Genomic DNA, 15,090 nt, shown 5'->3' with positions numbered 1-15,090 from the left:
CCCTGCATACTGTTCATATGGGTATGCTTCTCTAACCCATTCCTCAATTTCTTCTGTCAGGTAATATTAAAATCACTGGCCCTCCAATCAGGCTTCACGCGAGCCCAAATATCGATCCATCTGCAGGGATCCAGCTGCAATGTAAGGCCGGTACAACCCGAGCGCACAACCCGAGAACACCGTACAACCCGAGCGTGTGCTCCACTAAGCCAGCTGTAAGCATTTGTGACTCTGGTGGGCGGACTAAGGAAATATGATCTCTTCAGTCTGATGGTCACATAGCAAGCTCAGAAAAACAGAAAGAAACCTCCCCATTTGTGGCTGTGCATGTGTTGCACATGCACCCAATGAATGTCAAAGGAAGAGAAATAAGGAAAACAGCATTTCTCCCTAGGATTTCATCTTCCCAGCAAAATATTTCAGGTCTCTGATTCACATCAAAAAAAGGGAGAGGGAACTCTGGAGCTGTTGTCTTATTGCCGTTCCTCTTCCGTGCTTATCTTGGGAAGTTCAGCTCGTGTAATAAATCTGAGCATGTCAGCCCAAATGAAGTGCGTATTCATTCTCTTTTACCAGTTCACTTCAAGGAAAGAAGACAAATTATGCCTTGTGAAAGAGCCATTTGCTATAAAGTGTAAAAATGCTTTAATATTAATATTTTGTAATAAAATTCATGACATATTTATAAACACTCTATCAAGCATTTACAACTGAACCACAGCTCAGAGCCTGGAACGGAATAAATAAGCAAGGACACAGCTAGTAAGAAATATACATCTTAATTTTATAATTGTGTGTGCTTTATTCTTTACACAAATGGAATGGACGCGGAGAATATTTACACTTAACAGGAGTGAAAGCTGTATAGTGTATTTTGTAAACGCCAGTTCCGATTCAGTGTACCCCAAACCACAGCTGGATTGAGAAACATCCTGCTAAAGAGAAACACATCATCAAAGGTGTCAAACAAAAGCAGTCTACTGTATACAGCCTGTTGCACTCGAAACTTCAGACTAGCTGATTCCAACCCAGGAAACGCAAATCCGGAAACGAAAAGGATTAAAAGTTCATTATCCCGCTGGGACTTAACAGCCGTGTTTCTTTAGATCTTTCCCAGCGTTTTGCTAGTGGTGCATCCTACCCTCACACGTAGTCTTATATCAGGCCATCATTGTCACTTCCCTGTTGTTACTGAGGGTCAGACCATGCGCAGCACTAGCTGAGTGTGAGGGACACTGGTATGGTGTGATTCTCACTGTTTTCGAGACAGACTCAAAAAATGTCCAGTGCCCAGTAGCTCCTATTGTTTTCAGTGGGCTGCATCCTTTTGAATATCTGGCCATGGACTGAATCTCTGGTGACAGTTTACATAGCACCTAGGTTAGTGGGGTCTCAGTCCATGACTATAGGAGGCACCACAGTAATGCAGATAGGAAAAAAAAAAGCATAGATCAAAGTGGGAGCTGAGAACTTGTAAAAGCATGACCCAAGCTGAGGGCACTGAACACTTCTGAAAGCTTGGCCCTTAAACCCATCCAGTCGCTTTTATAAATGGATTTTATTTCCTAAATATTGGCCTAACTAGGAGCAAATGCTAGCTACATATAACTTAAGGTGGTATACACTGGATGAATGCCACTGAAACCAACACAGCGACAGCAGTTTATGCCATCTGGGAATCCAGCTTCTTACTCATCTACTTTTATATATTTACTGCTTAGCAATTAGGTTTAATTTACTGTCCGATTTTGACGATGTTTTGTGCCCTGTCATACTTCAAGGGAACCGCCCTTCTTTTAATATAATGATGACCTAATTATTACTTCTGAGCTAACTGATGACATCTTATGGGACTGGAGAATACACTGACTCAGTCGAAAAATGGGCGCAACAGCATGAAAGTGGTCATACGGTGAAACCCATGCATAAAGAATGGTTCAAAGAAAACAATGGAATTAAATGAGGCAACTGACTGAAGGCTGCCTTTTGTGAATGGAAACAGAGGCTGGCTTTAACTCTGAGCCTTTAAGAAGAGAACAGAGACTTCTGTTCTTCAGGCTTTTTCTAAATACTTACATGTATGGTGACATGCTGAAACATCCTTTTGTGGATTTAATGGAAAAAACCAAAGACGTGATTCAGCTGAATTTTGATAAGTATTTAGAGCAGTGCAAGTGTCCAGGGACAACAAACAAACTCTCCGGAGATAAACCATGTTCATAGCGGGACAGTGATCGCTCAGTAGGAGTTAACTGACAATGACTCACCATTATTATTTGCTCAGATTCAGCACTGCTCTCCAGGATGAGGATTTGAAATTTCAGTGCAACAGAGAGATCTCTTAACCCTGGCTTTTGCAGGGTGGCTTCTAGGGCCCTATCGACACTGGAGCACTAAACCATGCTAGCTACAAACACAGTTACATTACAGAATATTTATTTAGAGACATCCTTGAATACCGAAGAAATTATAAAGCACTAGCACGGGCAGGGTGCCTCTGTATCTGTAGGAAGAGGGAGCTAAGCAAAGAGGAGAGGCTCTTAAACTGGCTCGTGATTCTAGCACTAGGTAGTTAGACTCTCAGAGTGAAGGTTCACTGAGCCCCATTAGCAAATACTAAGAGAGCTCAGTGCCCAGGAGATGATGTGCAGGAAGGAGAAATAAATAGTTTGAAATATTGCACAAATCTGCACAAAGAGAGTAAGATGTCAAAGTGATCACTCATGGGTGGACAGCAAGCCATGATATTTTTTGGTTCAACTTAGACCCTATGGTGCTACACATTGTGCCAGAACATATGAAATAGCACCAGTGATATGATCTGGCACTTTCCCTAAAGGGTCCAGCCTTTGCATGTTGTCTTGTGTCTAGACACCTGCAAGTCCTTTACATGGATAGAGTGAGAATCTGATTATGCTTAATGGTGTTAGCACCAGTATGGTCTGAAGTGCCAAATGGTGACGGTTTGGATTTTTCTTTTTTTTTTTGCACCAGATGTCACTTTAAGTTAACGTCAGATTTCTCTTCCCCCTTTACCACCCAACGTGACTTCAAATGTGGCTGCGATACAAAAATTAGCTGCAGCATGAAGAATGTCATAATGTGAAATGAAAAACATCAGGACACAGGACAAATGGAGCCGTAAGCCCTAACAGAAATAAGACCTCTCACTGCTTCTCTTGGTGATTTTTTTTTTAAATACATACGTTTTATTTAAAAAAAAAAATATATAAGTGCAATGGCAACTCTAAACTGGAAGCACAAACAACAGACAGGGAAAAATAAATTATGTTACTACAGTAACCAAGGACTGATGGAGAACTGATTGTACTCAGCCATAGTGTTACTGTTCACTGTAAAGCACAGCACATGACAAAACAAAACATTTACTAATAGTATCTTAAAAAGCTCCATGCTGAACTAAGAAACAAAGAAGCAGATCGGATTGCTTAAAAACAGAGCTGAGAATTAGAACGGAAGTTTCTGCTTTAGGATACTTGGTTTTCAGTTTAGATGGCCTAAAGCCTAAGTTGAGACAATGGTACTTTGCTGACATGGAAAAACCCATGATTTCCAAAGATCTGGGGTCATCGTGTGGATTTCGGGAAATGTATCCAAAAATCTAAGCTTTCATTTCTCCGGTTAGCTTTAAAAAAAAATTTCTAGCCCTTCTGGTTATGAAGATCACTTGGAGACTCTACTGATACACTTGTCTGCTGACCAGGCAGATAAATTAGCAATTAAAAGAAGCAACAGCTTCTCACAATCATCTTAATAGGGCATTAACCATGAAGCCTAGTGATAGCCCATAAAGTGTCCATAATTATTAACCCTGTCACTGCTGATGGCTGCATTAGGAACATCCAGCTAATCTGCTCATCTCAAGGGCAGCTGGAGGTACTTGTCATAGGCTAACAGTGTGTAGCAATGTAAGTCTTGAACAGGCAAGTACCTGAATATTCCCTTGCTCGTTCAGATAACTTAAGTGCTTGGCAATAGTCTTAAAAGGTAGGGTTGAAGCAGCCACCAGCTCAGAAGTACCAGACTCCTGTAGTGCACTAGGCAGGAGTCTGCAGGTTTTCTATAAAACGTGGTCAAGCAGCAGCAAAGGTGATTCAGTTTAACAACATCATGTATTTTCTAAGGATCCTCCTTGTATGCTACAGTGAAGTATGTCATCAGTAGACAATGGAAGGGCCCAGTGAACCAGAAAACAAGAAGTCCCCACCCTCTCATACCCCAAATTGAAATTCCACAGATTTTCCCCAAATCCCCCCCAAAGATCCACTGCTCCATATCATCTTTTAAAACCCTTGTTGACCAGGAAATGAAATGAAGATACAAGTTATTCTGTGGTCTACTGGCAAAAAAGAATAAGCGCTTTTTGCATTTCACTTAAAGAATCAGGAACAATTATAAAACATTTTCAAATGAAGCTTATGGTTCCCTTTGGAGGAGAAAATCATAAACTGCATTTAAGTCACTGAGATTTTGCTTCTGGAAAAAATAATCAGCTTCGGTTTAAAGATGCTTCATGTTTACACTTAAGAAAAAAAATCTATCCTATACGGCAGTCAATTCAAGAGTTCTTTCCACAGGAGTTCATCATGGTTAAATAAAAGAAAGAAGGAAGATTAGATTGAGGAAAAAAACCCTTCAAAAAACAAAATTGACATCTACAATTTAAGAAGTTAGATGGTTTGTCAATATTATTAGAGAATCTGTTGCAAAAAGGGGTATTGCAACTTGAGGATCCTCTTTACATTTTACAGCCAGACAAGGGTGTAAATATTTAATCTTTCCATTAATTAATCTTTACAAAATATCTCACAAAAACATTTTTCACCTATAGAAATTAGTTTCTATACATCAATATATTTTTATTTTATAAATTATTCCATCTTTAAGTGCCTTCTGTCTGTATAAATGATAAAATAGACAATCAAAAATTTTAAAGCTTTTCCCAGCTGTATCCCTCCTTGTCAGTTTAGGTACTGTGAATCCTACTCTGTGTGTGTGTGTGTGTGTGTGTGTGTGTGTGTATGTGTGTGTGTGGTGCATGTGTGTGCATACACGTGATGGGAAATGCTTCCATTCCCTTTCTACCCCCAAATTCCCTTAACATAATCTACATGGTTATTGTTTCCTGATGTCACAGAGTATCCAGAGGAGAAAAGGAAATGCTCGTCTTGTTTTCAGAAATCAAAGGATGTGCATAGTTACCAAAGTTGAGGTGTACCAACTACAGATGTGCAATGACAAGCTAAGGACCAGATCCAGCTCCTTGTCAAGTCAATGGGAGTCCTTCCACGGACTTCAGTAGCAACTGGATCAGGTTGTCTGGGCTTGATCCTGCAAGGTGCACATGGCCCCAATCTGTCAAAACACTTATACCCATGCTAAACTTTAAGCCCATGAGTAGCCCTATGGAAGTCAATGTGACCGTGCAGTGTAGAGTAAGATTGCAAATGAGTCCAGGTCAATGGGACTACTCACATACACATGAATTGGGGTCAAGTGTTTAGAGCCTTGCAGGATCAAACCCTCTATGAGGTTGAAGAGCTGGGAACTTCTCTTTAAAGCGATCAACAACTAACATACTGAGCTCAGCCATTCGATCAGAATGTCCTTTTGGGCACAGTAGGTGGCTAGCTCCCCTTGACAGAGGGTCTCCACATCAAAAGTTTATACCTACAACTGGTGCTTTGAGCACATGACAGATTCGCTTTATAGGGTAGAAGTCTTGTTGTTCCTACCCTTTTGACCCATCAGTGTCCTTCATGGCTTCAAACACTTTGTGTTGTACATTCATAAAAATTCACATTGACTGCAAGAACATAAATGCAACAAAAACAGGAAAGCCTCCAAATAGTATATTATAGTTTTCTTCTAAATATTCTTCTCTCATTATCAGATGTGAAGTGACTAATTTATAATTTTTCCTTTGAAGGAATCCAGATGAAAGGCCCGGATTGTTCTTCAATTACAAGTTTGCATTGATTATATATATCTTCTAGGCTATCTCCTTGGACAATAGCTGTAATGAGGAAACATACCAAACCTTTTTTAGTGAATATATTCTGGAGCATCAATTATCAGTACAGTTTCAGTGTTAACATGGGATTCGTGAAATGGGAAGAAATAATAATACATGCAAACTGTGTTGTGTAGGGAATAAACATGGACTATGAAGGTGATAAATGAATCCAATACAATGTCAACCCACCATAAAAGTTATCCCTTGCTACTGTTTATTATAAGACCATTTAATCGGGGTTCACTTCTACCTCAGCAGGAGGTATCATCCTGGAACCTTTCATCCCAAAGAGGGCCTGCTCTTGGAGTCAGGTTTTATACTTTGCTGGGGAACCTCCAACAACAGGTTCAGAACAGATGCATTAATCAACCCATCTATTGACAAACTTGGAAACCTCAGGGAAAGAGTAGTGTGGCTTTCAGAACTAAAATCCGGAATCTCAAAGGATGTAGGAGCTGCAACCCTGAGTCTAATGGCTATGTTTTAGGTGACTAGAGAAGAACCCACAGCCCCAAATATACATTACATAGGGAAAATGAGGTGCGTCAGCCAGCACCCCGATGAAGGAGCTGCCTAAGCCAGCCTATAGGAAATGATTAGGACAAGGGAGTGCCTTAAATTTCACTGCTCTCTAAGTTTAGGGCTGGAGGGAGGCATGCCCATCTACTGGGTATGCACAATGTTGAATCCTCTCCTTGAGTTGGGATGGCATTCTCTGTTGGTCAGTGCCAGTCTGGTCACATGACATTCACCTATTAAAATCAATGGCAGAAGTCTACTGAGTTCTGTGGGGAAAGAATTGTGTCAGTGAGGGCTTTTCACACATCACTGAAGTTAATAAGAGCTTTGCTGCTGGCTTCAACAGGAACAGAATCCAGTTCTTGCATATCCATTACCTTATCAAATGTACACGATATTGGAAACTTTCAACTCCCACTGATTTCAACATGAATTAATACTGTCTTCTTTAAGCATGCATAATGCTTCATACTATACATAAACCACTTGTGATCATGGACTGAATCTGCGGGGACACATTTTGAAGTATTTTGTACCTGTAAAGTATTCTCCAAATTCTTGTTCTAACTTAATTGCACGATCGTAGGTTTTCTTGGCTTGTTCCTCTGTAAGACGTTTATTCATTTCCCTAAAAACACATTGAAAGCAATAATTGAATTACTGAGTCTGCATAAACCAAGATTGAGCAACGTACTCTACTCAAAGATATGCTGTATCTTTGTAAGTTATTGGGCTTGATACTAGAATTTCCGGGGTTAAATGTAAGGGGGTCAAAATACACTATCACAATAGTCACTTATGGCTTATCTCTGTGTATCATTGAAAGTTTAGGGATCAAGAGAGAGGAGAATGTCTCTTATCATAGTGCATGCTGAGAGAAGGGTAAGGAGAGCAAGATGATCACTCCCAAAGGGGACCCTTCTGACTGATAGACTTGGGACTAGGCTGTGTGTTGGGCAAACTCCCACTGAAGTACTGGGGCTGGTTTTGTTCCATTTTTTCATCAATGACCTGGAAGAAGGCATAGAGTGCACCCTAAGCAAGTCTGAAGATAACACCAAGCTGGGGGAAGTAGTAGATACACTGGAGGGTAAGGCTAGGATTCAGAGAGACCTAGACAAATTGGAGGATTGGACAAAGAGAAATCTCTTGAGGTTCAATAAGGATGAGTGCAATGTCCCGCACTTAGGACAGAACAATCCCACGCACAGGACAGGCTGGGGGCTGACTGACTGGGCAGCAGCTCTGCAGAAAAGGACCCAGGGGTTACAGAGGACAATAAGCTGAATATGAGCAAACAGTATGCTATTGTTGCAAAGAAGGCTAATGGCATTAGCAGAAGCATTGCCAGTGGATCAAGAGAAGTGATTATTTCCCTCAATTCTGCACTGGTGAGGCCACATCTGGAGTAGTATGTTCAGTCTTGGGCCCCCCACCACAGGAAGGAAGTGGACAAATTGGAGAGAGTCCAGCAGAGGGCAGTGAAAATAGTTAGGGGGCTGGGGCACATGACTTGTGAGGAGTGGGTGAAGGAGCTGGGCTTATTTAGTATAGAGAAGAGAAGACTGAGATGGAATTTAATAGCAGCCTTCAACTACCTGCAGGATGGTTCCAAAAAAGATGGAGCTGGACTGTTCTCGGTGGCGGCAGATGACGGCACAAGGAGCAATGGGCTCAAGTTGCAGCAAGGGAGGTTTAAGTTGGATATTAAGAAAAAAACCTCTCTTAGTAAGAGGGTGGTGAAGCACTGAAACAGGTTAAATAAAGAGGTGATGGAATCTCCATCCTTGGAGGTTTTGAAAGCTCAGCTTGTCAAAGCCCTGGCTGGGATGATTTAGTTGGGGATGGTCGTGCTTTGAGCAGGGGGTTGGATTAGATGACCTCCTGAGGTCCCTTCCAACCCTAATTTTCTATGATTCTATACTGCGGCTAGAAAACACTGTTTTTCCCCAAGCTCCTTAGCATGAATTTAGTCCATATGTTTCTCTGAATACAGGCACTTACATTCTTCTGTACCGTCATGCCTTACATCTCCCCCTATTTAGTCCCCTATATTCCTTTTGTTTGAAGACCCTGACCTGGTCTGTTATTCCCTTCCCATTTCTTCAATAGCAGACCTCAAAGGTGAACAAAGTGGGCTAATATGAGTTTAAATTCAATGATCAAAATCACAGAAAACTGTGAAAAACAAAACTCCCAACAGAAAAGTAAGCTTCATGTTGCATATCTGTCAGAGTACCTGTTTCTGTTTTTCTTGTTAACTGTGTAGTTTCTATATCATGAAGTGTACAAGATAAAAATGTACAGGGTAATTTAACGTACAAGATAAAGTACAAGAAGAGGTACAAGATAAAAATGGTCCAACAACACTCTAAGATTACACCATTTCATGATTTGAGGGAACATTTATGTTCGCAAGGGCAGCATTTAATAATTGTAAGAAATGTCCTGTCATGTATGTATGTGCATGTACAGCCATTAATATTGCATATTGTAACTCACAAAGGGTAGAGTCCATATTGACTTAGTGCCTCGTGTATACCAGGAGATGTCCAAAACCTTAACAAAAACATATAGACCTAGTTTGTTTTACCTTTTCTATTACACAGTTTATTTTTGTTTAGAATAAGAGGGGACTTTGTCCCAAGACAGGGGAAGAAAGAAAGGAAACATCCTATATTCCACATAACCTGATTTAATCACTGAATCATGTGAATATGCGGTAATGGGCTGCATATAGAACATGTGCAATGTGCATTGGGAATTATGTGCATGATGATGCATAAAAGAAGATGTATGAAGGGCCACGATAGCATGGATTTATTACAGCTGACTGACTACTTAGTTTCTTTCATAGGATATAGAAATCTGCCTCCTAAAAAGTACAGTAAACGTTGTGGAGCTTAAAGCTACAAAAATATATTTCTATTACTGTCTCTAAAGCAGCTGTCTGCATAACTAAGCCTGTAACCCTGCAAAGGTTACTCTAATAATCATGTACTCTGTATAGCAACATCTTAGTAAATGTATTATGAAGTACAGCCTTTCTCCAGGAAGCAGATTTACAGTATACAAGACAGGGAAGGCTTATTGCAAAATTAAGGGTTTTATTAATAGACTAGGGATTAGTATATGCAAATTTGTCCCATACTGCTAAGTTTGTAATACTCCCAATTCTATGTATTGGAAGGATTGTTATCTAACAGATTCCAGGCATGAGCCTCTTTTGGGCTAAGGCCTTGTGGCTATAATGTAAAGGGGTTTAAACGACACCTACTTTAAACCTCCTTTGCAAATTGCGAGAATAGTGTAAATGAGATCTATTAGAGATCAGACCCTTTATCTTTAAAGAATCATTCCAGCAATAAAGCAGCTTTTTGAGTTTTATTTCTGTGTTTTTTCCTGCTTATAGCAATATTTTGTCTATTGCAGTTTTGGTTTGTTATGACACTGACTCTGATAATGGTTTTCTGAGGGGAAATAATGACTTAAGTATAGCTAACTGGTTCATAACCAGGTATTTGTCCTGATATAACTATTTTCAGGTAGGCATGTGATTTTTTTGCTTGAATAGGTTATGAGTATAAACCTATAACAATTAATAGTGAAGACACAGTTATATTGGTATAAAGGTACAGTTCCTCTTCCCACTGGGGAACTACTATAATTATATAAAACATCTTGATACAAGATCCACATCATCCATAGTAGGTAGGGCTGTGTAAAGCTTTAGTTCCTGATTTGATTTGGTGGAGATTTGGCCTGATTTGGTGGCTGAATCTCCAAATCTGAATTGAATCAGGAGAAACCCTTTAACCTCTCCGAATCAAATCAGAACCCTCGGAATTGATTCGGAGAGATTCGGAAAGATTCGGCGATTCGCACATAGACACAGCTTTAAACATTTTTTCTACACAACTCTAGGTACCAGGTGGCTCGTGAATGCTGCGATGCTGGGGCAGATGGAGCGTCCCACAGAAGCGCGGGGGGCTCCCCAGTGCACTCAGCAGCAGATCTGGAAGTGGACCAGATGCACATCTGCTCCACTTCCAGGTCCACCAGTGAGTGCATGGGCTCCCCCCCACCCCACAATCCCCCCAGCTCAGCAGCTGGTGCTTCCTGGGTCTGGGGGGGGGGGCACCTGGGGTCCCCCACAGCTGATCGCTGAGCCAGGGAGGTGTGGGGGAGGACGGGGAGAAGAGGGGGCCCAGTGTGCTCCCTTGCAGACCTGGAAGTGGACTGGAACTACTTCCAGTCCACTTCCAGGTTCACTGCCAAGCACATGCGGGGTCCCCCTGCACTCCTGTGGGATGCTCCATTTGTCCCACCATCGCAGCATTCACAAGCTGTGCCTGGTACCTCAAGGTATGTAGAAAAAGCATTTAAAACTGTCTATGGCTGAATTGCTGATTCTCTGAATCAGCATTGAATCTTCAGATTCAGATTCAGCTGAATCGAATTGGGGACAGTAATCTGAATCAATGAACTGAATCTCTGTCTCTGATTTGGGCTGAGTCCGACTTCGAATCGAATGTTAAAAGCCATGCATATTTATATTCAGAATTAATTTTTGGCAATGTTTGATCCATTAGGCACATATTAAAGAGATTATTGTGGGACTATGAACTGTGGGGGAAAGCATGTTCCAGTCATTTTAGGTGCATTCTATGCTTCTCTTAACTTTTGTAGTAACTGTCTTATTCTGCTTGCGCTGGCTACTCATATAAACCTTACTACTACTAATAAACACTGTTGAGTGACAAGGACCCTGGGTGTTTGCTGATGCCAACAAAAGCCTTAATTTCTAATGGAAAGTTTCGTTTGCAGAGCACTTCTAAAATAAAATGCTCAGAAAGCTATAAAAGTCACTTATTCAAACTGCAAAAAAAAAATGGATTTTGCATTGTTTGTCCCTTCAGTGCTGTCAGCTCTGATGAGATTTACTTGAAAGCTTTTTTTTAATTCTAGTGAAAGTGAAAAATAGCCTAGCAATATTTTTGATACATATCCTTAAGGAAACTGCCACTAACTCTAATTCAAGAAGACCTAAGCTTAATATTAGCATTCTTCTGTTTAATAACAGGCGAATAGTCATAATACATTACATCCATATAGCACTTTTTGTCCAGTGAGCTCAAAGTGCTTTACAGAGCTGGCTAGATATTGTATTAAACAGATAAAGCCTTTATATTATTTTTACCTCTACTTTTTATATTATGTCCCTTTGTGTGTGGGGGTGTGTGTGTGTTTAGATTTACATGCTCCTCAGAGCGTTTGTGCCATGCCAGAGGCAATGTCAGTATTCAACAAATAATGAAATCTTTCTACAGATGGGGAAAACCCATATTGGTTAGTGATTTCTCTGAAAAAAAAGTGTGATGGACACAAAACGGAGGCTGTCAGACTTTCAAGTCCATTCTGAAGCAACATAAATTCACAGGAATATAAGGCTACAAGGTGCCTTGGGAAGTCCATCACCTTGACCTACGGCAGAATTGACTACGATAGACTATCCCGAGGTCAGACTGATCTTTGTCTAACCTGTTCTTAGGAACCTTCAACAGTGAGGATAGCAGAGCATCCTGCTTAACCATCCTCATAGAAAGATTTTCTTAATATCCAACTTCAAGCTCAAATTGCATTAAATTAAATAGGTTACTTCCTGCTATGCCTTAAGTGGATGTGGAGAATATCTGATTGCCATCCATATCCTAAGGGGTGCACTTGGTAGTCATGTTGGTCTGAGACAAAAAGACATACAAAAAAACTAGAGCTCTTGGTTCCAACATGATACCTTTTAGTTGGCCTAATAAAAGGTATCATTTTGGGACCAAGAGTTCTAGTTTTTTGTATATCCATATTCTAACAACTTTTCATGTAGTGAAGAATGTTATCATATCTCCCCTCAGTCCTCTCTTTTTTAGAAGTAGCAAGCCCAGTTTTTTTAATCCTTACTCTTGGGTCATGTTTTGTTTCTGTTGCTTCCCTTAGGACTGCATTTAGTTTGTCTACATCTCTCTTGAAATGTGCTGCCCAGAATTGGACATAGCATGCTAGCTGAAGCCTCACCAGTGCCAAGTAGAGCAGAATAAACATCTCCTATGTCTTGGAGCAAAGCCATATAAAAGTGAACATGTTCCTGCTCATATTGTAGGCTCCTGCGCCACTTAGAGTATGGGCACACAGATTAGTTACTGGAAAGTAAAAGAGGGATGGGGATTTACTGCATATTAGCTGGTCTGCAGAAGCTACGTATGTGTACACTCTTACCTCATGGTAGAGCTCAATGAAAAAACTACAATCATTTAACTTTCATCTACTGTAGGCATGCACCCACACAGTTAAGGGCACGCACCCACACAGTTACCACAACGCACTTGGTGTCTTCCTCACCCCTTAGTAACTACGTTGCATGCACATATTCCTGTAGATGAGACTCACGTTAATACATCCAAGAATAACCTTTGCTTTCTTTGCAACAGGCCCACACTATTGACTCATATTCATTTTGGGTACTGCTGAATCCCCAAGCTCTTTTGTACAGTACTACCACTTATATTTGCGCATCTATTTTTTTTCTTCCTTTGTCTTTATTAAATTTTGCATGTTAAGCCTGTCCTCCAAAGTGCCGCCAACCCCTCCCAGCTTGGTACCATCTGCCAATTTTATGAGTGTACTCTTTCATTCAAATAGTTAATTGAAATATTGAATAGCACCAAATCACAGACACATCTTTGCAGACCCTACATGTCTTCCTAGATTTATATCAAACCACTGATAATTAGTTTCTGACTGTGATTTTTCAACCACTTCTGCTCCCACCTCATGATAATTATCTGCATGACATGCTTCTAGTTTGCTTATGAGAAAGCTATGCGGGACAGTATCAAAAACCTCATTAAAAATCAACACATATCATATTTATTGCTTTCTGCTTATCCATTAGGTCAGTTATCCTGTCAAAAGAAGAAAATTAGATTGGCTTGACAGGGCTTGCTATGGACAAATCCATTTTGAAGGTTTCTGATCACCTGATTATCTTCTAGATGCTTACACATAGTTGGTTTAATAAACTTGTTCCAGTTCCTTTCTGCACATTGAGGTTAGACTAATTGAATAATGATTCCCTGTGGCCTTTTTTCCTCCCCTTTTAAAGACTGGGGCCATGTTAGTAATTCTCCAGTCCCTTGGGACCTCAGCCATCCTCTAAGAGTTCTTGAAGCATATGCTCATGGTTAGTAGTCTATCTTGGCTTGCTCCTTTATAAGATATGTTTCATAAGGACAGCTCAATATTACCGTATATACACGAACATAAGTCATTTGATATTTTAGGTTTCTTTTGATTTGTTTTCTATTGACTTTGCAGAACAGGCTAATGCTGGCACCCCCAAGACAGAGGTCTAAAAACAGTCCCAAAGAGTTCATACTTACATCAATGGTTCCCAAGATTTAGGCTTAATGAAGATAGCAATGGGATACAGTTGTGCAACTTGTAGTCGCTTAATAGCATTTCCTGATACATCAAGTATACAGTGCTTGCCCTGTTGGAAACAGACGATGATATGTTTATTTCTGTAGTGTGCATTAAAATTCAATGCTAAGAAAGGAAACAATTCTACAATGCAATGTTCTAGAAGAGAATCACCACTGACGCACCAGAAACAGGGTGGACTCCAGAGCATTTATTTAGCAGTTTATTTCTAAACCATTTCTTTTGCTGTGATGCCAATATAATACACTGAAGATACAGAAGCAAACGTATTTGTCTGCTTTGGAGAATCAGTTAAGATCCAGTTAAGGGGGTGTTGGTCTTTAGATATTTAGGGGACTAGAGTGGGTCTCAGGGAAGGCGTGGGGCTCAATTTGTGATACAGTAGTAAAAAGTCATGGTCTTTGCTGGTCTAGGTGCTAGTTAGACATCCAAATGTAGCTAAGTGTCATTTCTGGCACTTGGGAAGATTTTAGATTCTGTTTCCTGATGTGTACCTCCGCTTGCCTTTCTCAGTGTATGGCTCTTCAATGGACAAGATCACCTGGATAGGTGCATGCAAGTCTCTTAAAGTGTCTGTGGAAAGACATGACAACTGGCAACTGTTTGATACCGGAGGAGAAGGGCTTGCCCACCTTTCAACTCAATAGACTAATGATTCCAGTGGGACAAAAGGGGCTGGAGGACATCTCTCTCACCTTTTCAAAAGGACCTCATCTCCTCCTCCTCTGACACCCCACTTTTCTCTCCATCACAGTTATCAGGTTAAAAGGTGGGAATGCCCTCATCCAATGTCACATTTTTTCTCCAGGCATGATGTGGAAGACTGATATGCAGTTATGAACCTATCTGGGTGGCTTTATGCTGCATATGTGGCCATAGTGGTAGCCTTTCAAGCATGCTTCCACTTGCACAACTACATTTGGACATATAAAAGCATTTAGACATATAAAAATTACATGGGACTTGGCTTTTAACTTCTCTGTGACTTATTTTTCACATGTAGAGAACATGGCTAACAACAATTACCTCCCTCCTAGAGA

At 40.5% G+C, this 15,090-nt stretch overlaps 1 protein-coding gene across 4 annotated transcripts in view; it reads right to left on the bottom strand.

Annotated features, from left to right (window-relative positions):
• Window positions 1-766: 766 nt before the first annotated feature.
• The window catches only part of DLG2 (discs large MAGUK scaffold protein 2), a 1,592,593-nt gene continuing 1,578,269 nt past the window's right edge, over window positions 767-15,090 (bottom strand). For 2 of the 4 annotated variants that reach the window (XM_019530399.1, XM_019530401.1), the window contains 4 exons: window positions 13,990-14,099; window positions 9,059-9,115; window positions 7,093-7,184; window positions 767-6,037 (listed from right to left, as the gene is read on the bottom strand). In XM_019530399.1, coding sequence (XP_019385944.1) covers window positions 5,931-6,037; window positions 7,093-7,184; window positions 9,059-9,115; window positions 13,990-14,099 — 366 coding nt within the window. In that variant the 3' untranslated portion in view covers window positions 767-5,930. The remainder of the gene's footprint in view (window positions 6,038-7,092; window positions 7,185-9,058; window positions 9,116-13,989; window positions 14,100-15,090) is intronic. The other 2 variants (XM_019530402.1, XM_019530400.1) reach the window with 1 other exon arrangement.

Source organism: Crocodylus porosus, unplaced genomic scaffold (genome assembly GCF_001723895.1).
Source record: "Crocodylus porosus isolate Cpor-Errol unplaced genomic scaffold, CroPor_comp1, whole genome shotgun sequence".
Lineage (NCBI taxonomy): Eukaryota > Metazoa > Chordata > Crocodylia > Crocodylidae > Crocodylus > Crocodylus porosus.
Note: the sequence above shows the minus strand (reverse complement) of the source record. Positions and strands in the feature narration are given on the sequence as shown.